This window comes from Canis lupus, chromosome 23 (assembly GCF_048164855.1).
Source record: "Canis lupus baileyi chromosome 23, mCanLup2.hap1, whole genome shotgun sequence".
In the NCBI taxonomy this organism is placed as follows: Eukaryota; Metazoa; Chordata; class Mammalia; order Carnivora; family Canidae; genus Canis; species Canis lupus.
The window spans coordinates 681479-706112 of NC_132860.1; the positions used below are offsets into that span (position 1 = coordinate 681479).

Sequence of the window (24634 nt, forward strand, 5' to 3'; positions counted from 1 at the left end):
GACATTCAGAAAACATAAGCTGAATCGAGTTCATACGTCTGGTAATTAATAAATGGACATTTACTGATTTTAGAGGCTGTGCTTTTAACCTGTAACCTATATGTCACTCTAAACAAGTCAGATCATTCTTTGCATGCATCACATTCAATTTAGGGATAAAATATTCACTAACTACCCCGAGTGAGTGAGACCATATGGTATTTTTCTTAAAGCTCAAAACCAGAGTCAAAGTTCACCCCTTGATGGATGTCCACTGCCTTAAAAACAGGAGGATTAATTATGCTTTTAAATATATCATCAGGGCGGGGACTCTGCTAAAGTGAGTTGGAGGCATGTGACCAGGCCACTAACTACGGGTGCACTGGTGGTGGCAGGAGCCACGTGGCCTGGGGCGCGCCTGAGGACTCTGGAGGGTCCTGGATGGAAGAGACTATTTTGGACGATCACGTATCAAGCCCACTTCTCTGCACGGTGATTTTAAAATTTGGCTATTATCTAATACTGATACAATTGCTTGCAAAGTCTGGAATGTCACCCCTCCTAAGAATCCCCGATTCCCTGGTGTTTTCCAGGAAATTCCCCCCCCCCCCCCGGGGAAATCTCTTGATGCAAACTCTGCAGCTCCCTCACCAAATATCTCTGCAACATGTTCCCAGCCCATAATGAACTCTGCAGGTCTAGCGTCGTCTCTTTTCTGTGTGAACCTGAGCAAATAAAACACTAAGCAATCATGATATTATTTTGAAGAGCGGCCCTTACGTTCTTAGGAATGCAGTATTCTAAAACAATTGCTAAAACGGTTCTAAAAAAATAGTGTCCGCCTCTCGGAAACGACGGTCTCGGTGCTTTCAACTAACGTAGAAGAATATGCAGGTGTAAAGTCATTCTAAGATGAAAGCAACGGTTCGATGTTGTCTTAAAAGTAACTTTAATTTGGATCCAGTCAATTTTATGGCACTTTTACTCAAATTATCCGTCTTTAAGTACAGATGATTTAGTACACCTCGTAAAATTTCAAAAAACCCATAATATCTTAAAGAAATCTGCTGTAGTTTAGAACAACGCATGAACAATTCCCATCTGCAAATGGTTATTTATTACTTAGTTATTTTTAGATTTTTTTTTTTTTTTTTTGGATGCATCGCTCACGGTAGCCTCTGGGTGCGTTTGCAGAGTTTAATAATGAGCTTTCCCATTATAGCTTACACACCACATGGAAGGCAACATAAACACAGGATGCACTCACGCGTCAGCACGTGCTCATATGCCAACGAGCAGGTGAGTGAGGATACCTTTCATCAGACTTTATCAGCCACTGAGATTACTTAATAATTCCTTAAAAGTAAATAATGATAATAATAATAATAATAATTCCTTAAAAGCAAATAATAATAATTCCTTAAAAGCAAATAATAATAATAATTCCTTAAAAGCAAATAATAATAATTCCTTAAAAGCAAATAATAATAATTCCTTAAAAGCAAATAATAATAATAATAATAATAATAATAATAATACTGATAATTCCTTAAGAGCCAAGAATCTTAAACACTTGACACTAATCAAGGAGCTACTATTTGTTCAGGGATTATGGTTTGCTTCCGTGTGCCCCGTGCCTATAAGCTTTTCACGAGGTTGAGGAATGTTCATGCTCTGAAAATGAAATTACTAGCTCTGAAATACAAGAAAAAGAAAAAACCCTATAAAATCCTGCAAAATGTCAGTACAATACTGTCTACCAGAGCTGCAACTCCAGTGTAGAATAATTGACATAACCCGTAATGTGGGAGGTAGAAGCGTTTTCAATATGCTAGAGAGGCTGCCAGGAAGGTCCTCCCGAAGTAAGACGACCACACACTTCCCCTGATTTTAAAAGTGATCTGGAATGTTGCTGTTAGAACGAGCGTGCTGGACTTGTGTTGGCCGCTGCTCAGAACACCTCATCCCACCCACGTGCTCAGGTGAATGACTCACCTTTGGGACGTTGGTGGCTTGACCAGCGCAGGGCGTCCTTTGTGACGTGAGCGGCCTGCTTCACAACGAGGAGCTCGGTCACATTCCTCTGCTTAGAAATTTTAGAAGGCAGCGTGTGAAGGGCCTTTAAGCTCTCCACCTGCCGCTACTCTCCACCTGGGGGCTCCCCACCTGCTGCTACTCCCCACTGGCCGCTACTCCTGACCTGGGGGCTCCCCACCTGCTGCTACTCCGCACTGGCTGCTACTCTCACCCTGGGGGCTCCCCACCTGCTGCTACTCCCCACCTCAGGGGCTCTCCACCTGCCACTACTCTCCACCTCAGGGGCTCTCCACCTGCCACTACTCCCCACCTCACAGGCTCCCCACCTGCTGCTACTCCCCAGCTCAGGGGCTCCCCACCTGCCGCTACTCCCCAACTGCTGCTACTCCCCATCTCAGGGGCTCCCCACCTGCCTCTATTCCCCACCTGCTGCAACTCCCGACCTGGGGGCTCCCCACCTGCCGTTACTCCCCACCTCAGGGGCTCTCCACCTGCTGCTACTCCCCACCTCACAGGCTCCCCACCTGCCGCTACTCCCCACCTCAGGGCCTCCCCACCTGCCACTACTCCCCACCGGCCGCTACTCCCGACCTGGGGGCTTTGCACCGGCCGCTACTCCCCCCCTCTGCGCTCATCCCCGGCTGACGGCCTCTCCCCCTCCCGGACCTGCACCTGGCCAGCTGGCTCGGGTCCGTCTCCACTTCCTAGCGCTCAAGGGAAGGCGGGACACAGAGGAGATGCCCCGTAAGATCCTGCCGCAGGAAGGGACAAGAGCCACGGTCAGGGTCAGCGACATTCTGGCTGCGGAAGCTCCCCGACCCGCCACCTGCCAGGAAGGAGATGCTGGAAGTGCCAGCTAGCGCAGAGGACTGCAGCCTGGCCCGGCCTTGCCGTCGTGCCAGCCCTGGCGGTGGGTCACTAACCTCCTGCCGCGGGGAGCGAAGCCACGGGGCCCCCTGGGCCTGGCACAGCCACCAGCCGAGGGCCTTAGACCACACGGGCCGTGGGCCCCGGCGCTGGCCTGCACAGCCCCACCCGAGGCTTCCTTCGGCTTCCGTGCAGGGGCCGCCTTGCTCTGCGTGCAGCCCACAAGCTCTCTCGGGGCCTCTTTCTCCTTCGTTTTGCTTGAATTTAGATTCGGTTTTGCCAACATATAGTCTAGCAGCCGCGCTCATCCCATCACGTGCCCCCTCAGTGCCGTCACCCCCCGGGTCCCCTCCCCTCCTGACCCCCAGTCCCTCATCTCCCACCCTCCTGTCTACGTTATTACCTCCCGAAGGCTTCTCCTCCGGACACGTCACCTTAGAGTTCGCGCCTCCCCAGGTGACCCTGCGGGGACACAAGCATCGGCCCGGACAGGTGGTTACTGTTTGAAGCGACGCCATCCTCTGTCTACGCGGTAGTGTGACCGCACACGCTTCCCGCGTGAGCCGCACCCGTGGCCTCGTGCCCCACGACTGTGGCACAGCCCCCATGGCCGTGCATAAGGAAACTGAGGCTCACAAAGGTTAGGCCTCTGGAGGCCGCGCGGCCGGGAGATTGGAGGGACAGCCCTCCCCCCCAGCGTGGGATCCCCGCCGCAGCCCTAAGCAACCCCAGAGCCATTGCGTCGGCCAAAGGTCTATTTTTTCCCCCAGGGGCTGTTGTAAATCACTAGAATTTCACTGTAAATATTATTACAAATTCACCTTCAAGTTCAAACCTATATATGAATTTGGAAAAGGATTATTTCCAAAAACCATTTAAGGAAACTGTTGGTTTGTACAGTCTTACGTGACCTATGATGTCTGTGCTTATTCGGAATAAGACGTGGTTTGTGAGACTGACTGAGAATCAATTAGGGGGGCTTCCAGCACGTCATGTTCTCAGGAGCCGCCGATGAGAAACCGAGGTCAGCATCCTGGGACGCTCATACTCCCAGTCTGGTTTGGTTTGGCCTTTTATTCTAAGATATATCAGTTGGCGAATCCCCAGAATTGGGTTTTCTTTTTCTTTCCTTTTCTTTTTTTTTTGGGGGGGGAGGTTTTCATCTCCAGCCAAGAGTGGAGAAAATTGAGCAAAGTGCAGAACATTAGGGGTACAGTTGTGACTGGTCTGTACCCACTGGAGGTGTTTTCCACATGAGAGCGTCCTTCCTGGAACTACGGCCCTCGTATGGGGAAGCACCTGCTAGACAAGCGCTGGCTTCCAGGTCACCAAATCAGAAGGAGCCGTGGGCAGGGCTCCCGGGGGCGACGGGACCTGGAGGCGGAGTATAAACCTACTTCTGCGCGGAACGGAGGCCCAGCCTAAGCTTTTGTTTTTGTTTTTGTTTTGAGTTTTTTTTTCTATGATAACAAACGGTGCCATAAATACCATATATATGTAATCTTGGTGAGACAACGTAAATATTTCTACAGTGTAAATTCCAAACGGGGTCTTGTTCGCTGGCTACATGCATTTATCATTTTCATCAATAATGTCAAATCGTCCTTCAGAAAGATGCACCCCTTTGGGCTTTTCAACAAGGTGTGCGTACTCATGTCCCCAGTCGGGCATCCTCCACACCACCTGGTATGACTCAACGTCTTCCATTAACTTCTGCTCCGGTGACGCTTATCCTAGGGGGTGAGCGGTGCTGATCAAAATCAAAATGGGGGCTTGGGGGACGGGGTCCACCCTTAGGATAACACAGTGTGGCCTGCCCTATGGTTGCCCCATTTGAAGGGGCTTTCAGAGAGTTTGGAACACGGATTTGGCACAACCTCTTATTTTTTATGAAAAGGCCCATATTTAGGTACATGGAAAAGTTCCTTGACATAAACTATTGGGAGTTACTCCAGAAGGCATGGGGGTGGTGGTGTCTGTGGGAAAGGAAGTACCATTTCGTTCCTAGACATTGCTTGAGTCACCTCGGCCCCAAGTCTGCTCCCGATGGATTGATGCCGACACAGGATCGTGGGTGATCTTTACTTGCACCCAGGTTCACCTTAAGCGAGCCTCCGTGACTGCCCTATTTTCCAGTTACACATCAGGGAAGTAGAGCAAAGAGCTGCGGAATTATGGGTGGCTCCGAACACGCACGTCCACGAATTTGGGAATGGGACGCGTGGTGTCAGGTTCCCCCAAATGTCCTTGTTTTCACATCCTTCAGAACTTTAAAAGTCAGATGGTCGAGAGGCTGGGCGTAAGCAGGCATAAAACCAATCATCGTCATCATCATCTTCTTCATCTTCTTCTTCTTCATCATCTTCTTTCTTCTTCTTCTCCTTCTCCTCCTCCTCCTCCTCCTCTTTCTCCTCCTCCTCCTTCTTCTTCTTTTTCTTCTTCTTCTTCTTCTTCTTCTTCTTCTTCTTCTTCTTCATCTTCAACTTCTTCTCCTTCTTCTTCCTTTTTCTTCCTACCCCTCCCCCTCCCCCTCTTCTTCTTCTTTCCTCCTCCTCCTCCTCCTTCTTCCTCCTCTTCTTCTTCCTCTTCCTCTTCTTCTTTTCTTTTTTCTCTCCCAACACATACACTGAACTTTCTTGGCAAATGGAAGCAAGCCTCTTCCATTATTCATTCATTTTATTACATTCTTATCCAGAACCTCCCCGGGGTCAGGTGTTGCTCTGGTTGCTTGGTGTCGCCGGCTGCTTGGGCAGAGAGGGGAGTAAATAGAACCTGAAACTGGGCACTACGGTCCCCAAAGAGAACAAAGACATTTACAACGCACGTAGCTGGCATCCCTCAGGGCTCCTCCCCGCTTTGTACAGAGGAGCATCTGCCGCCCTTTGCCCCTTTCTCTACAGAGACGTCCCAGCCTGCTCCGGAACGTTCCTGCCACCACCGAGAGAATTCAAAGCCGGGGAGAAATTACCTGTGGCGGCAGGTGCATTTGGAGGTGCGGAGCTTACGGGGCGTCGACTGGTCACCGACTAAGAAAGGCAAGAAAACAATTTGTTTTTCTCCAGAGGAAGCCGGGTTTGGGGACTAACGAGGGAGAGTCTTGTGGGTCCCGGGCAAAGAATGTTTCTGCTGTTGTTTACGTGACTTTCTAGGAATCTTTTGGGAGAGAAATGGAAGGTTTTTTGTTTGCTTTATAAAGAAATTATTTAAAAGGGCAAAGAGGTGTGTGTGTCTGCGTGTGAGTGACATGGGGTGGGGAGAAGGCGGGGAACACGCTGTTCTGCCCGGGTGGCCCTCAGCCGTCCTTCCGACTCTGGGTACTCGAGGTCCCTGTGGCCCTGTGCCTGCATAGACCCCCCTCTTGCCACTGTGCACGCAGCGCCCCGTCTCCCTGTAAACCCCTGCTGCTGCCCTGGATTAGAGGCCGCTCCATTCTCTGCGTCTCTGGCTGCTGCTGTCGGGCATCGTCCCGGCTCCCCGCCACTTCATGGTCTGTGTAGACGCATCACAGCTGCTGGCCCGTGAGGACGGTGGGCATGGAGCCTGTGGGGTGGCCACCACCGGCAGGGCTCCCTCCTCCCCACGGCCACCTGCCGAGGGCCGCCCTCCGCCAGGCGGTGGCTGTGTGCGTCCAGGCGGCCTGCTACCCACGCCAGCCCCGATCCGGCTCCGTGATCGCCAGCAGTCCTACCACCCGGATTGCCTACCTGTGCGGGTAACACTGACCAGTGTGCACGCTCGCCAGCCCGGAGCCCGGAGCCCGGAGCCGGGGGGCACTGGGCAAGGGCGGTGCACCCTGAGCCGGTCCTCCGTCAGCCGCCTGCGTGACCTGGGCACCTGGGCCTCATGGTTTTGCAGCTGCGTTCTCACTGAGGGGCTTCAATAATTCGGATTTCTAGATTTTTTTTTTAAGATTTTATTTACTTATTCGAGAGAGAGAGAGAGAGAGAGAGAGAGAGGCAAAGACAAGGCAGAGGGAGAAGCAGGCTCCATGCAGGGAGCCCGATGTGGGACTCGATCCTGGGTCTCCAGGATCAGGCCCTGGGCTGAAGGCGGCGCTAAACCACTGAGCCACCTGGGCTGCCCGAATTTCTAATACCTACGAACTGCAAGTATTTCTACGATCCTCAGGTGTTTTTCAACACTAAAATTCTCTGGGCCACGCAAAGAACAAACTTAGCCACCTGTTCTGGGTGGCGCGGAACTGGGCAGCGTCCACACCACCTCATGGAGGCAGGGAGGGCTTTGGGCCCGCGCCGGGGGCCGTCCTTACTTTGGAAGAAATCCACCCTCCCTGCTGCTTGGGAGGAACTAGAGCGGGGAACGAACGGAGGCACCGGGCCTGGCCTGAGCCCGCGGGCAGGTGCCTTCAAGTCTTCTGGCAGCGGGAGCCTGGAGGGCGCAGGTAAATGCATCCGGGACAACAATGCAAGGTGCACTGGCCGGAGCCGCTGGGGGACCAGGTCCCACGTCAATTTCTTTTTTCTTTTCTTTTCTTTTCTTTTCTTTTCTTTTCTTTCTTTTTTCTTTCTTTTCTTTTCTTTCTTTTCTTTTCTTTCTTTTCTTTTTTCTTTTCTTTCTTTTCTTTTCTTTTCTTTCTTTCTTTTCTTTCTTTCTTTTCTTTTTTCTTTTCTTTCTTTTCTTTTCTTTTATTTTCTTTTCCTTTTGCCTTCCTCTTTCTTTCTTTTCTTTCTTTCTCTCCTTTCTTTCCTCTTTCCCCTGATCACAATGTCAATGTTTTAGTCATTTTAAAAGATTTTTTTGAAAACCTCAAACAAGGAAGAGCAGTCCTCGCGGTGTCCTTCGCGGAGCCAGCAGCAGCCAGGTGAGAGCAGGCATATCTATAATTCAGACCGGGAATATTTCTCTCAATAATTGATGGGGCGCCACAAAAGGAGGCGGCCGGGTCGGCGGCGAACGGAGCTGCCAGCTGGGCCCAGCGCCCCCCGCCCGTGGGGCCCGCGGAGCACGCGCGTGTGCAAGAGCTCGCAGCCTCCCCGGGGTGCACGTGGGGCCTGCGGGGGTGCAGCCCGCTCCGCCGCTCCTGCACCCCCACCCCCCACCCCGGGCAGGTCGGACCGCTGCGGCCCTCGCGGGCCCCGAGCCCCCGCCACTGGGCTGTGCTGCAGCAGGTTCCCCGAGGCCGCTCCTGCCGTCCAGCAACCCGCGGGCCCCCCGCACCTGCCCCGCACCTGCCCCGCACCTGCCCCGCTCGGCCCCCGACTCTCTCCCGCTTGCGCGCGTGCCCCCCGCCCCGCGCGTCCTGACCCGGGCCCGACCCCACTCCTGTCCCCCCCCGCGGAGCCGGGCACACCTTCGAGGTCAGCGCCCCTGCGCCCGAGGCCCGACCTCCAGGGGAGGCTGAGGAGTCCCGCGGAGGCGGAGGCCGAGGGGCTCGGGGCGCTCGCAGGTGCCCGGGAACCCCGAGGGGGCGGCGGCCCCGGAGCGGCCCCGCCCCGCCCCGCCCCGCCCGCAGCGCCCCGGTGCGCGCCCTGAGTGCGCGGGGTGGGCGCGGGTGAGCGCGTGTGCACGGGTGTGAGCGCGTGTGCACCTGTGCGCGTGTCTGTGCGCGTGTCTGTGCGCGTGCGCCGTGCGCCGTGTGCCGTGTGCGCGCCGAGCCGTGGGGCGGGCGGGTCCGGGGAGGAGGAGCCGCGCGGAAGCGCCCAGTGGGCGACACCGGCCCGCCGAGGCCCCTCCCGACCGCTCGCCGGGGCCCCCGCGCGGCCGCGCGGCCTCAGCTGCAGGCGGGACGCCCGTGCCCCGGGACTAGGGCTGCGGCCCTGCGGGCGAGGGTCCGGGGCTCCGGGCGGCTCCGCGGCGGCGGCGTCGAGCCCGAGCCCGAGCCCGAGCCTGAGCGCAGCCCGGCCCGCCGCGGGGAGGGGCCGCCGCCCGCAGGCCCCGCCCACCGCCGCCGCAGGCCCCGCCCACCGCCGCCCGCAGGCCCCGCCCACCGCCGCCGCAGGCCCCGCCCACCGCCGCCCGCAGGCCCCGCCCTCCGCCCGCCCTCCGCCCGCCCTCCGCCGCCACAGGCCCCGCCCACCGCCGCCGCAGGCCCCGCCCACCGCCGCCGCAGGCCCCGCCCACCGGCCCCGCCCACCACCGTCTGCAGGCCGCGCCCTCGGCCGGGCCCCGCCCCCGCCCGCCCCGCCCCGGCTCCAGGCCCCGCCCCCGCCCCACCTCCAGGCCCCGCCCCCGCCCCTCCTCCAGGCCCCGCCCCTCCTCCAGGCCCCGCCCCGCCTCCAGGCCCCGCCCCTCCTCCAGGCCCCGCCCCGGCTCCAGGCCCCGCCCCGCCCCGGCCCCGCGCGCTCCCGGCCCGGGGAGGCGTGTGCTGCTCGGCGGGCGCTCCCGGGAGCGGGCCGGCTGCGGGAGGAGGACGCGGGCTTCCCGGGCGCTCGCTGCTCTCTAGGATCCTGCGGCTGCTCGGGGCGCGCCGGCTCCCTGCTGGGGCGGGCCGCGGCGCCGAGGTCAGAGCCGCCCCCTCCAGCCGCCGGGACCCCTCCGCCGGGCTCGGCCGCGCAGCTCGCCCCGCCGCCCCCCGCCTGCAGCTGCTCCGCCCGGGGCCGGGGCCGGGGCCGGGGCCGGGGCCCCGCGACGCCCGGGCTCGGTAAGCGCCCCCGCCCCGCAGGCCGGCTCGCGGGGGTCCGGGGCGGGGGGTGCGGCCGGGGGCGGCGGCGGGAGCGCGGAGGCTGCGCGGCGCCGGGCGGGGGGTGCGGCCGCTGCAGGTGCCGGGTCGGGGGCCGCGTCGGCCGCGCCAGGTGAGGCCCCGCTGCACCCCGGGTCGCCGGCAGCGCCCGCAGGCACCGGGCGAGGGGCGCGCGGCCAAGTGAGCAGCTCACCTGCCGGCCGGGGCCTCGGGGACCACCCTAGGCCGGTGCAGGACGAGCGCTGGGCAGGAAGACAGGCTTGTGCGGGGGGCTGGGAGGCGCCCAGGGGTGCCCGCCCGCTGCCTGGGGCACGGGCTCCGCGCATAGGGAGTGAGCAAGACCCTAGTAGTCTCGTGCTGCTGCTGCTCGGGAGGAAGGGAGGGAGATCTCTCTCTCTCTCTCTCTCTCCTCTCTCCCTCTCTCTCTGCAAAGGGCTCCCCCGCCAAGGCTCCCGGGAGGGTGCTTTGCACTGATTCCCCTAAACACGGATACCTTGGGAAGGAAGGGAGATTTTTCAGACCAGTTTTGCCACGAGGGAGGTTTTCCTTTCTTTTTTTCCTTTTCCTTTTCTCCCCACCCTTATTTTTCCTATTCTGTTCCTCCTTCTCCCTCCTGCTCCCTCCACCACCGCCTTCCTCCTCCTCTTCTACTTCATCATCATCATCATCATCATCATCATCTTCTTCTTCTTCTAGGTTAGGGAGAGTGAGGTAACTGGCAGCCAATTAAAAGGAAGGTAATTCGGTTAAGGCGGGAGGCAGGGAGATAAACATCCACAAGCAAACCCAAATAAATAAATAATTATGTGGTGTAGAGCAAAATGGGGGCAGGCAGGGCTAGATCTCCCGCAGAGTCGGTGGGGAACTAGAGGACCCGCTAGCGCGCGACCTTCTGGGAGTCAGTCAGTCGGCAGAGGGGTGCACGGTGCACGGGCATGCGGCCCGTGGGTTCTACAGGGGGTGGGGGGTGGAGGGGGGTGGACAGTGTATTGTAGCTGCTGGGAGGGAGTTGGGGGAGAAACTGAGCCAACTCTCAGGCTCTGCGGCCTGTGAAAGTCTCAAAAGATGGGGAGGGCCCGACGTTCCAGGACGAATGTGACCCCAGGGTGATTCTGTAAATAGAGATCTGGAGACCTTCCCCCCGGGAGTAAACATCTCAGGGAACGTGCCGCTGTTAGGAGTCGGCAACGGAAGGGGCTTGTCCTCGGAGACAGCTTCCGAGGTGTACTTTCTGGATCCTGTGTCTGAACGCAGCTCGCCTCTTGCCCTAGGAGGCTGTGACTGGGGAGCCCTGTGCTTACCGCTCCCCTGCTCTGTCACTTCGTAAAACTCGGGTGGGTTTAGGCTCCGAGGCCGACAGGATTCAGCCTGGAGCAGCAGGTGGTCAAGCGCTGAATCCTGCTAATGGCTCCAGAAAGCCATTTCTCCTGTGCTCCCCAAGTGCTTCCAGTAATAGAAACTGGTGGATGCCCTGAATTCTGACTGTCGTGATCCTCCCCAGCTCTCGGGGCCACCCTGCGTTCTCGGGAGTCCTGTCGGACCCACTGAATGCAAAAGCATAGGAGACAGAAGACCAGGGCAGTCTTTCCAGGTCCTGCTGAGGACGTGAATTAGCTGGACCTGGAGGGAGCCGACCTAGAAGAGAGGCCAGGAATTCCAGGTGACAGAGGAGCCAGATCGGGGCTGCGAGGAAGATGCAATCAGCAAGTGGCAGATCGGAAACAGAAGTGGGCAGAGAGAGGCAAGGGAGCCGGCCGGGGTGGGTCCGGGAGACGGGAGATGATGGATGAAATTATGAGGGGAATGTCTGATGGGTGGAGGATAAAATCCGCACAAACTGGGATTTTAAACATAAGGAGATAGTCCCCTGAGAAGATGTAGGAGGAAGCATTGAGGTGAACATGGAGGAACCGCGAGGAGGAAAAAAAAAAAAAAAAAAAGATGATTATCAGAGAAGTGGAAACTGGGATTAGCTCCTAGGCTGTGGGTGGTAGGGAGTGTTCTGGAGTCTGGGGAACAGAAAAACAACAACAGGGACATGCTTCAGGGCGGCAGGAAGTGCCAACCTAAGACAGGCCGCTGGGGAGTCTCCGAAGGCCCCCGTGTCCTCACTTCTGTCCTCCCCCTAACTGAGACTGTGGTGCATGGACATAGGGGTTCGGTGAGTACCAGACAGCAGAGGCCGAGGTCACTGTCGCCCTGTTCAGAGCCGGCAGCATGATGGACGTGCATGATGTCTGTGCTCTGCTGGCAGCGTTCACCGTCTCCGTCGGTCCTCACCAAGAGACGGGGGAGGTTCCATGTGCCCTGCACTTCGTAGGTGAGGAGACTGAGGCTTGTGGAAGCCGTGGAGCCTGGGTGAAAGCAGGCCGGTTCCTCCAGCGGCCCTGATCCTGAATCAAGACAGAGAGGGGTGGAGAGGCACTAAATTCAGAAGTATTTGATGAGTGGAAATTCAGAAAAAAAAAAAAAAAAAAAAGAAAACCTATGCCTTGAGATCAATGAATGATGGAAGCAGTTGTAAGGTGACTGCGTCGTTGTCGTGGAAGGAAGAGAGTGACCGCGAGAGTTAAGACCTGGCATGAGCGAAAGGGACGGCCACGTGGGTGGAGTGGAGAGAGGAGAAATAATTGAGTTGCCATGAAAATAGCCCGAGCGGGAATCAGAACCAAAGAAGAGGGCAGGAGGGTGGTTGGGTGAGGAGGAGACGTAACCGGCTGCGGTGGTCCCTCGGGGCTTCGGGTGCCTTGCTTGCTTGAGGCCCAGAAGAGCGGGGTCTGGGAAGGAGGCGCCGTCGGCTCTTTACGCGTCGATGCTTTTTACTCTGCTCCCATGCTTGTTCCCTTCCTTTTTCAGGTGGAGTGCTGCTTCTGCGCCGCCGCAGCTGAAGGATGCTCTGCGCTCCCTGGCTTTCCATGGAGACCTCCGAGCCGGGTTGGCCCCCGCTGACACCTCGCCTCGTACCTTCTCTACCTCCCAAGCTGTTCGCCTGTGTCGCGAGCTCGGCCCGGGCCCTGCGCCCCGGAGGCCTGTGCTGAACCCAGGGAGCGGCCGCGGGCTCTGGGCGGCGATGGCCCGACGCGCTTCCAGCCGCTCGCCCGCTCGGGTCAAGCCGTCACGAGAAGGCAAGTGCTAAGACTAAAGGCTTATTTGCATTTTATTTAAATCTGATGGACCGAGCTTTGGACGATTTCCATGGCAGAAAAATCCATTCCATTTTCCAGGCACAAGTGCTGGCCGTCAGATAGCCGCGGCCTTTGAATCCCGGGCGGCGGCGGTGGCCAGTTGGGGCCGCGCTTCCAGACTGCGCCTGGGCCCCGGGCGCTGGGGGCCCCGGCGGGGACTTGGGCCCGGCGCGCGCTACCCGGACGGGCCGGGCCCGGAGAGCAGCGCTCGTCCCTGGGAACCGAGAGCATGGGGCGTGCTGGTTTAAAAACGGAAAATGCAAAGTTGGACTGAAAATATCCTCAGTCTTCCGAGCAATCTGCTGAACGGTTCCAAACTTACCTTAGTGTGGTGAGGCGGGGAGCTGCCCCACTTTCCGTCGCCCGCCTCCCGCGGCCATGGAGGTCGCGATGGTGAGCGCCGAGAGCTCGGGCTGCAACAGCCACATGCCCTACGGCTACGCGGCGCAGGCCCGGGCCCGGGAGCGGGAGCGGCTGGCCCAGTCGAGGGCCGCGGCGGCCGCGGCGGTGGCGGCGGCCACGGCCGCGGCCGCGGAGGGCGTTGGGGGCCCCGGGGGCGGCGCGCACCAGCAGCACCAGCAGCATCAGCAGCACCAGCAGCAGCAGCTGCAGCAGCAGCAGCCCCGCGGCACCTGCCCCGCGCTCGAGCCCCAGGGCGGCCGTGTGGCCCGGAGGCGCCGGCGCTCGCGGCCCAACCGGAGGAGGCCTCAGCCGCGGCCCGGCGGCTTCCCGCACGGCTCGGACCTGCTGCCCAGCGGCTCGGAGGAGAGGATCCTGAGGGAGCTGAGCGACGAGGACGAGGACGACGAGGACGACGAGGACGCCGAGGAGGAGGCCCGGCTGGGCCGCGGCCAGGACGACCGCGCGGCCCACGGCTCCTGCAGCGACCTGCTGCCCCGGGACGACGGCGCCTACGGCCCGGGCCGGCCCAGCGGCTGCTGCGAGCGGGTGGTCATCAACGTGTCGGGCCTGCGCTTCGAGACCCAGATGAAGACCCTGGCCCAGTTTCCCGACACCTTGCTGGGCGACCCCGAGAAGAGGACGCAGTACTTCGACCCGCTGCGAAACGAGTATTTCTTCGACAGGAACCGGCCGAGCTTCGACGCCATCCTGTACTACTACCAGTCGGGCGGCCGCCTCAAGAGGCCGGTCAACGTGCCCTTCGACATCTTCACGGAGGAGGTGAAGTTCTACCAGCTGGGAGAGGAGGCCCTGCTCAAGTTCCGGGAGGACGAGGGCTTTGTGCGGGAGGAGGAGGACCGGGCCCTGCCGGAGAACGAGTTTAAAAAGCAGATCTGGCTCCTCTTCGAGTACCCGGAGAGCTCCAGCCCGGCCAGGGGCATCGCCATCGTGTCCGTCCTGGTCATCTTGATCTCCATCGTCATCTTCTGCCTGGAAACCCTGCCCGAGTTCCGGGACGACAGGGACCTCATCATGGCACTGGGCGCGGGCGGACACGGCGGGTCGCTGAACGACTCCTCGGCGCCCCACCTAGAGAACTCAGGGCACACCATCTTCAACGACCCCTTCTTCATCGTGGAGACCGTCTGTATCGTCTGGTTCTCCTTCGAGTTCGTGGTTCGCTGCTTCGCTTGTCCCAGCCAAGCGCTCTTCTTCAAAAACATCATGAACATCATTGACATTGTCTCCATTTTGCCTTACTTCATCACGCTGGGCACCGATCTGGCCCAGCACCAGGGGGGCGGCAACGGGCAGCAGCAGCAGGCCATGTCCTTTGCCATCCTCAGGATCATCCGTCTGGTCCGCGTGTTCCGGATCTTCAAGCTGTCCAGGCACTCCAAGGGCCTGCAGATCCTGGGCCACACGCTCCGAGCCAGCATGCGGGAGCTGGGCCTTCTGATCTTCTTCCTCTTCATCGGGGTCATCCTCTTCTCCAGCGCCGTGTACTTCGCGGAGGCCGATGAGCCCACCACCCATTTCCAGAGCATCCCAGATGCGTTTTGGTGGGCCGTGGTGACCATGACGACTGTGGGCTACGGGGACATGAAGCCCATCACCGTGGGGGGCAAGATCGTGGGGTCCCTGTGTGCCATCGCAGGTGTCTTAACCATCGCTTTGCCAGTGCCAGTGATTGTCTCTAACTTTAACTATTTCTACCACAGAGAGACTGAGAATGAGGAGCAGACGCAGCTGACACAGAATGCGGTCAGTTGCCCGTACCTCCCCTCTAATTTGCTGAAGAAATTTCGGAGCTCTACTTCTTCCTCCCTGGGGGACAAGTCAGAGTATCTGGAGATGGAAGAAGGAGTTAAGGAATCCCTCTGCGCGAAGGAGGAGAAGTGTCAGGGAAAGGGGGACGACAGCGAGACGGAGAAAAACAACTGTTCTAACGCCAAGGCTGTGGAGACCGATGTGTGACCCTGCTCTCCGCCCGCCGCCGCCCCCCACCCCCCCCCGACCCCGGTATCTCCAACTGTATCTCACGCGTAGAGAGCGCAGTCACGACGGCGAGAGGTGCAGACGGACCTGATGCACCGAGCGCCGCACCATTTACTTAATGGTTATCCGTGGCATAATTGTCACTAAGCGTGTATGGCATATCAAATAAATGATACATCCTGGAGAAGAGGGAGGCTAAAATTAGGAGCAGATCTATCTTTATATTTTTTATCAGAATGCAAGAATTTTGCACATTAACTGGAAAAGATGTCCGGAGTAGAGGTGGTTCCACGGAGAGAATGTGTCCGCGTGTGTTTGCGTGTGTGCGCTGCGTGCGTGTGTAAGTGAGTTGTCAACGTGGTCAGTCGTTGTGCGGTGATGGGAGAAGTTGGCATTTTGAAGTATTTACTATGTAAGAAATAATGAATCCGAGCAGTCATTTATTAGTGCTTTGACAGCATCTCGTGTCTTTGGATTCCATGATTGTTTTTAAAGAACTGTAAGAATTACTGTGTAGAAAAAAAAAAAAAAAGAAAAGAAAAAAAGAAAAGAAAGTGGATTATTTAATAGAATATGGGTCACGATTTTATCTTGGATTTAATTAAAGTTTATTTTTAACTGGGGATTAACTTTTACAAAGGCTGCAGGGGCCTTTGGAAATTGATTATATTTTATTATTAATTTTGGGGGAAGATGTGACAGCCAATGCCTAACAATATGGAAGAAGTGAAACCGGAGAAAATGTAACAAGTTTTGCTCACAGTTAACAGGACTGGAATTTTTATTTTATTTTTTTTTTCCTTTGCACTATTTTATATGCTGGAGATGGAGAGAGACTTCCTACTGTGAATGTTTACTGATGTAACAGCTCCATGACAATCACTGGGAGAATGATTTCTTGGTCTTATGTGATGGTCCTTCTCTTTGTGTGAGACTAATGGCCGCGCAGATAACAGCACATGATTCCCTTTTTAAAATTCCAGATAACTGATCTGCAAAGGGAGTATGAAGTAACACTTAGCAACTGAATCTTTTGAAATTGGACTGTTACAATGATGCTTCCGAAACCATACGACTTAATTATTCTTCTGCCTTTTAAATCCAGAATAATTTAACCAAAGTTAATGCATGCACTGAAAGAGTTCTTGAAGAAATAAGATGCCCAGCAGCTACAGTGATTATGGCTTAAGAGCTTTCTATTAAACGTGCAACATAAATGCTAGATTTATTAAGTTTATTTCTTTGTGCAGCTCCATAAAGGCACAGTGTGGGGATCCAGCTCAGAATTGAGCATTTTTGTCTGCTAAAACTGACCCAAGGGAGAGTTGTGTCAAAACATTGAGTTTTGGTAACGCCGTCATTATCGTTTTTGTTAAAAAAAAAAAAAAATCTTATGGCACGTGTGTTTAATTCATGACAGGGCGTTCTAGAAGGTGCAGCAACAGCTAGTGGTCAGACTTGCCCTATTCCGTCGTAATGAGATGTAGGTTGGCAAATTCAGAGTCCACGAGGGGCCTTATTCTCCAGTGTTTCCTCAACATCTATTCTTTATAAGATGGTTGTCCTGAGATTTGGGAAAAATACCCTATGTAGCACATAATGAGCTCTGACAACTGTGAATTTAAAAAAAAAAAAAAAAAAAAAGATCTAGAATAGCTTTTCTCAAGCTTTTAAATCGCAGGCCATCATTTATAATAACGTAAATCTTCTTTAATAATATTCGAAATTCCAAGTAAATCTAAGGTCAGGTTTGAAAGCAAAGTTGCGCCCCTCCCCTCACCCCTTCCCCACCACTTACAGGAAAACACCCCTCAAGAGTACCTTGGGGAGAATGGAAAGCCGCGAGCAGCATGGGGGTTGGTCGAATGCTGTGACCAAAGATGTCTAGTGGGCAAAAGAGCGGCAAAACGAGGAAATTGAACTTGTAGCAAGACTTCAGGGATGCCATTGTAATAGGCTTGGGATCTGGAGCACAAACGTAGCGAGCCTTAGCCTAGGAGTCGGGCTGTCTGGGTTGGTCCCTGGGCCCTCGGAAAGTCACCCTGCATCTCTGCGCCCCGTTTCCGCAGGAGGAGGGCACGTAAGGCTCTCGTCCCAGCACAGAGCCGCAGGGACAGCAGATGAGCCCCAAGAGGCCGAGTGATGTAAACGCCGCAGGTTATGTCCAGGTCGTTGACTCTTCCTCCGGGAGGACGAGGTCTGGGACCCAGCGGCTCGGTGTGCTTTCCCGGGACACCGCGAACAGCATGGGCCATCTGGGGAAAGGCCCCAGGCGTGCGGCGCTGTGAAAGCTGCATGTGTGAGTGAGATCCCGCGTGCCCCTTGGCGCGCCCAGTGGGTGCGATTGTCCCAGGGCGGTTTAAGTGCCCGCTCTTGGGTGGTGACCGGCTGCCGTGGCCGCCCGGCGACGCTTGGGCTCCTCGGAAGGGAAGAGGCAGCGGGTGTCCACGGCGTCTCCTGTTTCGAGGGAAGTTCCGTTTAGCGGAGCTGTAGTATTAGACTCGATAATTCTGTGGATTCAAGGAATAGAGTCATTTCGAGGTCCTGGAGTAGTTCTCCTTAAGCGTTTTCTTAGGGGCCACCGCGGGCTTCCAAACTGCGTATTGTCAGGGTATCACGGGCTGCGTGTCGCGCCGTTTGTATCTTCCTTCGAGATGCCTTTATTTTAGGGTGTCGGGAGCTCATTTCCACACTAGGAAGAAAGCCCCGACGGCCTCGGGGTTCGCGAAGGGCACTTGGGTAGGAACGCTTCCCGGGTAGGGAATGTGCAAAGGCCGGGAGCGCGACGGGTGCAATAGTTTCTGCACAACTATTCTGAGAAATTTCTGCGAAAGAGAGCTAGCGGATGCCCGAGGAATGAGGGTTGGCCTAGGAGGGGAGAGCTGGCTTGTTGACACGGGCGCATCATTTCATCTTCTTGATTCTCAGTCTTGCTGTTGTTTTTTTAGGCGTAAAATCAGGCTGTTGAGCCACGTTATCCCTCGATTCCTTCCAGCACGGAAATTCTCTGAAGTCGAAGGAAGTATTAGACGAGCTTGGTATTTTCCAAGCATTCAGGTCACGCCAGCCTTGGTCTTAGATAGTTATGTAGTGGGAGCAAAATAGTTCTGAAATCTCACCGTTGGGTCAAATGCAGAACCAGGAGTTTGAGACAGATTTTAGAATGTAAGCTGAATGGAAAGGGTGTCTTTTATTTATTTATTTTTTTTTGAAAGGGTGTCTTTTGAAGCTCTTTCTTCCAACAACTATAGGGAAGGGATTTCCTTAATTAAAAAAAAAAAAATCACCCAGTCTCCAATTGAATACATATGGTGAAAGTTGGTGAGTAAACATTTTGATTTCTTGCTTTGTTATAGTAGAGTTTTGTCAGCAAACAGTGCTCCGACCTGTGCTGGGGAACTCATTTTATGCCTAAACACATGTAGTATTTCACAAGTGCTACTGCTTTTCTTGTCATGTTTGTTTTAAACAGGATCGCTGAAGCTTTGTGAAAATCTTTTCATTAAGCATGCGTTACAGTAGAACCCAATATATGAATAATAAGAGATCTCTATGGAAAAACACTCTGATCGCGTATATGTCCATGTGTCCATTTTTTAAGGAAGTCAACATTAACCAACAGAGAATTATTATTATTTTTTTTTTGAGAATTATTCTTAATTGCATTAGAATCATGAACAGTAGGGTATCCCCACGTCCCGAAAGAATCAGAGATGCCGTTCTCCGTCGTCGATTCTGTGGAGCGCGATGCGTCTTCCGCCGTAATGTTGCAGCTGCTCGTAGGTAAAGGGGGAAATACACCAGGTTCAGTTTGCATTTTTCAGTGAACACGTGCTGTGGTCATGTGCACGATGCGGAGTGCAACACCCCTCTTTATATGGCTTTTTTTTTCCCCCTTATTGATACCGTATAGAATGATTGCGGGTTGTCATTCAGTGACAAAGGGGCCTGTTCCAGGGAATCTTCCTGACCCAAAAGTCATTCTGGATTCTGCAAGGGACAGTTGGTGTGGACAAAAGGTGCTTTTTGGTTTTCCTGCCTGCAAAGACGTTTCCCTCAAAGCACAGGGTCTTCCAAACCGACGTAGCCGGTACAGGTTAGAAGACGGCCCTGCTTTCTAGTATGGAGATCATTATTCCTGTTTGAAAGGAGGTTTGTGTTCAAGATTGAAGGAAGCGGAGCTATTTTTGCAGTAAATGGGAATGTGTACTTCTGAAATGTAAATTAAGATTAGGACTGTGATATGAGTTTTATTTCTGACTTGGTTCTCTGTTTCCATAGCAGTCCCAATTTCCTACAGTATCTTCAGGAAAAAGTATGCTAATACGTATCAGACCATATGGCCCAATCTGAGGTACGGGAAATATGGTTATTTTATTTATGGATAAATAAATTAACCCCAGGGTATGAGTTGAGTGCTTTGAAAAACAGCCCATGTTTAAGGAGCCACGGCTCTGGGGGAGACTCGAACGTGCGGCCCTCGGGCCTGTGGGTAGCACTGAGTGGTTTCAGGCCAGCAGCACGCCCAGCCAGGTGTCCTGCTGCCGTCTAGGGAAGGCTGTTCCCGCCTTCGGTGCTCGTGGCGTTGCTCATCTGCAGTTAAGTTTTTGATTTATCTGCCTCTATCGGTGTCTTGGAAGGAGAATTTGTACCCAGAGTATCAGGAGCTAAATGGTTTTGATAGCTGACCCGGGAATGCTCAACTTTTGGCTCCTGACTTGCAAAGAACGGGTCGTGTAGACGCTCCACAACCAGGTCCTCATCCGAGCTGGCTTCACTCGGCCTCAAAACCATGGTCTCCCTTTCAACAGCCAGGGTAGAAAAACGCAAAACTGTAAAGGGAAACCAATAAAGTCGAGAGAAACAACCAATACACTGAAACTAGAAACCAATACGCAAAACCTGTCCGGAAACCCAGTGTGTCGTGCACATCCTTGCGTCCTGTACCTAGAACGATCCGTGAAGGACTTCGGGACGGCCTTGCAGCAGACGTGGCCCGGAGGCGACCGTTGCCGTGAAAGCTGTAAAGCACAGATAGGGGCCTGAGAGGTCATGCCAGTTAACGTTTTCTATGAAAATGATAGAAATGCCAACCGCCCTTAAAAGTGGTCTTAATAGTGATTATTAGGAATGACTAATAGGTATGGAAATATGCTGCTTTTCTCCAGTTATTGGCATAATGCGTGAATGTACTTGGATTGATTTCTCATGATTCCGGAGATTTTTCGTGGTTCCTCGCATAGCCTTAAAGCCACAGAGCATGAAGGCATTTTGTACACAGCTTCTCAAGCTGGATGCTCAAGGATCGGTCGGTCGCCTCTTAAATGAGCTAAATAAATAGCCCCTGTGGATGCTGCCTACACTTGTACCAGTGCTGAGCCAGATAATTACATTGGTTTCAAAATGGTTAGATTAATATGCTTATATAATATATAAGTATAATACATATATTAAATATTATATATTATATATATTTATATATTTATTTATATGACATTATAATAATATGTAATATATAAAATATAGATGTAAATATATATAATATAAAACATTAAATATATTAATATTAATATATTAATATTAATATATTAGATAATATATATTAAATAATACATATATTTATAAATATAAATATATATTTTATATATATGAATTTATATATATTTATATATATTTTATATATTATATTATAAATATAATACATATATTTATAAATACCTTTAATGCTCTGCCTTTATTCTGGCCAAAGATAGAAAAATGAATTGTCTGAGGCATGGGAAGAGCCTTCTTGAAATGAAGTAAAAGCATATAATTCTTGTGTGTTTTGGGGAAGCAGTGAGACCTACAGGTTGAAAAACCTTTCTAGGTTGGACTTTGGTGCCGTATAACCAACTGGTCTTAGGGCTAAGCTCTGGGACGTTGCATGGGATTAGGATATATGAGGTTTTGTTCCCGGGAAGGGTTACGTATCATGTTCATGAAACATTGCAGAATTGCTGGTCTTACTTTTCGGGGCTGCTATTCCCATTATATAAAGGATGCGTAGAGCATGGGAACGAGCCTGCATGGCCCCGTAGAGCTCCTTCGTGCTCTCTAGAAATCAGTGCACTTGAAAGCCGTTATTCTGCATTTTTGTCGGAGCTGTTGTTTGATGTGACTTCCTTAATTCTCTTAGGCTCAATTACAGGATTCGAGTCTCGGGTTCTTTTTGTTTTGGGCGGATGTTTCCGTCTATCCCAGCCTCTGAGGGTGCTCGCGTACAAAACTGTAAAATAATTGGGAAACCTCATATTTCTCGGAGACCAGGGCCGAGAGCTGCACTCTTTCCATGAGGGGGCCGCGGGAGTTACCATGGAGGCCCTATGTTCTTCTACCTATAAACCGAAGTCACTCGTACCTGCGTAGATTGGTGATTGCCCCCGAGAAGGCTAGCGTGTGATAGCCCCTGGGGAGTCTTTCTCTCCTCCTTCAGGTGCGGATCCTGATCCGCGTGGGGCTCTCGTTTGCTACCCGGCAGGGTGGGAAATACCTAACGGAGCTCCCATTGGACCGAAGTCTATCAGGACATGATGGAATCTCTAGGGAATACAGTAGGGTCTGTATTTATCTGTTTGTTTGCCGTTCCTGGTTGGCATCAAGGTCGGCGTTACTGTCGGGGAGTGGATTTACTGTTACGATGATTTGCCCGATATTGCAATGGGCTTTGATAAGAAAAGCGAGGTCGTGAGTTCCACAGTATCCTTACTAGCTTGAGGAGTGACTCTAGTTAAATATATTAGGATCTTAATATGAGATTTGGAGATTGCAGTTCATAGGCAGAGCCATTTATCTGGGGGAGATTTATCCCATAAATAACGATTCATCCAGTCAGGTTTCTCGAGAGGTTAATGGAATCTCTTTGCTTTTCTTCCCTATCTCCTGACTTTTGAACGTCATGTTTAAATTCATGGGTTATGTTTAAATTGGTGGATATACGTGTTTCATCTTCTAGCAAAACCAAGTGAAAGACTTGGTTGCGAATTGATAAGAACACGGATTCTTATCAATTCTTTGACGATCTTTTTTGCACTGTCTGCAGTTAAGGAGTCTGGAAGCGGCTCTCGGTAGATGCGGAGAACAGCAGGGGACGTGCATACGGGCCGCAGGAGAATGGGGACGACACAGGAGGCGCACCGGGCGTGGATTTCCCTTCTGGTTTCCTGGGGCATCCGCAGGGTTCTTGGCCTGTGTCCCCCGGATCCGGGGCAGCCAGCGCGGAGCTGGGCAAGTGCAACAGGCGGCGAGGAGGGTCACAGCTCGGCGGGGCCTGGGGGACCGCAGGGACGTCGGCCGGGGTCCTCTCCGGCCCTCAATCCACCGCAGGGGGTTGACGTGCCAGTGCCTTAAAACTAAGAAGCAAGCGAGCCCTGAAGCCGGGGTGCCCGCCGCGAGCACGGGCTGCAGGACGCGTTCCCGTCGCTTACGGGCGGCGGGCGATTCCCGGAGGAGGCAACAATCATAGAATGTGCCAGTTAGAGCCCGTGGCTGCCGTCGTGCGCTCCTTCTGAGCTAGCTGCCGTGCTGCTTCACCGCTGGGGTCCGCGTCCCCCCGGGCTTCGAGGCTTCGAGGCGGCACGTGGACGGGCGGGCGGGCGGGCGAGGGCCACGTGCATCCAGGCTTTGGCCTGTGGCTCATCTCGTGACGCCGGGCCCTGCAGTCGCCCAGCGGCCGGGGCTGACCCTGGGCAGGGGAGGCCCTGCTGAGGACCGGCCATCCGCTGTCTGCCCGCAGCCCGTGGGGACGTGGCCTGGCACGGACGGGTACTCCCGTCACCGCTACCGCTAGCCGAGGGCGACACGCGGGGACACATTCTCATTTCCGTTGTGGAAAGCCGTCGTTGGGTTACGAGCTTTGTAAGAGACGCGAGAAAGTCACTCGACGTTGAAAAAATTTCGCCGCAGCCCGCAAGGCCCGGGGCAGGGTATGGAAGTCGCAGGTCCCCACGTCGGTGTGATCGGATCTAAACTCGCTCAAAGTGGGTGTTCGAAGGCCTCGCTCTTCGTTTCGGGCTCCAGTCCTCTCCGCCGTTATCTAAGCTGCAGGCCTGCTGGCGCGCAGGCCGACGTGGGGTGTGGGCCCGGTGCCACCCGCCGCCCCACGCCCGCGTCTCCGTGTGATCCTCGCAGACGACTCCGTGTGGTGACTCAGGTCCGCCAGTGGAGCCCGGAGCTGTGGTCACCTGCGCCGAGTCGGTCGGGTCCCCTCCTCTGGCGGGCGCTGGCCGCGGCGACTGCGCAGCTGCGGTTCTAGGAACGGTGGCTGACTCGTTGTGGGGTTTCATTCCTTCGACGTTTTTCACTCAGATGCTTATCGCTGTGTGGAAACAACCTCGGCGGAGACTGAGCCGGGGCGTCACAGCGGAGACCCTGCTCTGACCCACTGTCGTGGGCACTTCAGTCAGGAAGACGAGGGGCGGACGGGCCTGACCGTCGTTCGCTTCGCCAGCGCGGTGCCGGCGGAGCGGGCTCGTTTCCACGCTCAGGCCAGACAGCTGACGCGCCGGCTTTCGCGGTGTCGCTTGCGGTGGTCCCCGGGCGCCCAACACGCTGGGCTGATGGGGGGTTGCTTGAGGGGAGATGTGTGCGCCGGTGAGACGGTGCCCGGCACCTGAGCTCTCCCTCCCTGCGGCCGAGCAGCTGGGGCGCCGCCAGCCCCTCCCTCGCCGGCCCCTGTGTGGAAGCCGGACCCCTGTGAGGGAACCTGCATGGAGGCCGGGCCTCCCCTATAGGGGAGCCTATGTGGAGGCCGGGCCCTGTGGGGGGGAACCTGTGTGGAGGTGGGACCCCCCCACCCCCGTGAGGGAACCCATGTGGAGGCCGGGCCTCCCCTGTGAGAGAACATGTGTGGAGGCTGGGCTCTGTGAGGGGAGCCTATGTGGAGGCTGGGTCCTGTGGTGGGGGGAACCTGTGTGGAGGCTGGGCCTTCCCTGTGAGGGGAGCCTGCATGGAGGCCGGGCCCTGTGAGGGGAACCCACATGGAGGCCAGCCTCTGTGAGGGAACCCATGAGGAGGCCGAGCCCCCCTGTGAGGGAACCTGTGAGGAGGCCGGGCCCCCCCCCGCCCCCGTGAGGGGAACCTGCGTGGAGGCTGGGCTCTGTGAGGGGAGCCTATGTGGGGGCTGGGTCCTGTGGTGGGGGGAACCTGTGTGGAGGCTGGGCCTGCCCTGTGAGGGGAGCCTGCATGGAGGCCGGGCCCTGTGAGGGGAACCCACATGGAGGCCAGCCTCTGTGAGGGAACCCATGAGGAGGCCGAGCCCCCTGTGAGGGAACCTGTGAGGAGGCCGGGCCCCCCCCCCCCCCTGTGAGGGGAACCTGCGTGGAGGCTGGGCTCTGTGAGGGGAGCCTATGTGGAGGCTGGGTCCTGTGGGGGGAACTTGTGTGGGAACCCGTGAGGAGGCCGCCCCCCCCCCCGTGAGGGAACCGTGTGGAGGCCTGGCCCTGTGAGGGGAGCCTATGTGGAGGCCGGGTCCTGTGGGGGGGAACCTGTG

At 55.2% G+C, this 24634-nt stretch overlaps 1 protein-coding gene and 1 long non-coding RNA gene across 2 annotated transcripts; one reads left to right on the plus strand and one right to left on the minus strand.

Annotated features, from left to right (window-relative positions):
- Nucleotides 1–1969: 1969 nt before the first annotated feature.
- On the minus strand, nt 1970–3439 carry LOC140615362 (uncharacterized). Its single transcript, XR_012016031.1, has 3 exons — nt 3287–3439; nt 2689–2768; nt 1970–2065 (listed from the first exon to the last, which is right to left on the minus strand). It is a non-coding gene; the product is annotated as an uncharacterized lncRNA (long non-coding RNA).
- Nucleotides 3440–9414: 5975 nt separating this feature from the next.
- KCNA4 (potassium voltage-gated channel subfamily A member 4) lies at nt 9415–16330 on the plus strand. The gene is made up of 2 exons (XM_072793716.1): nt 9415–9484; nt 12380–16330. Exon 2 carries the CDS (start codon nt 13087–13089, stop codon nt 15085–15087), a length of 2001 nt encoding a protein of 666 aa, XP_072649817.1. The 5' UTR covers nt 9415–9484; nt 12380–13086; the 3' UTR covers nt 15088–16330.
- Nucleotides 16331–24634: the final 8304 nt, after the last annotated feature.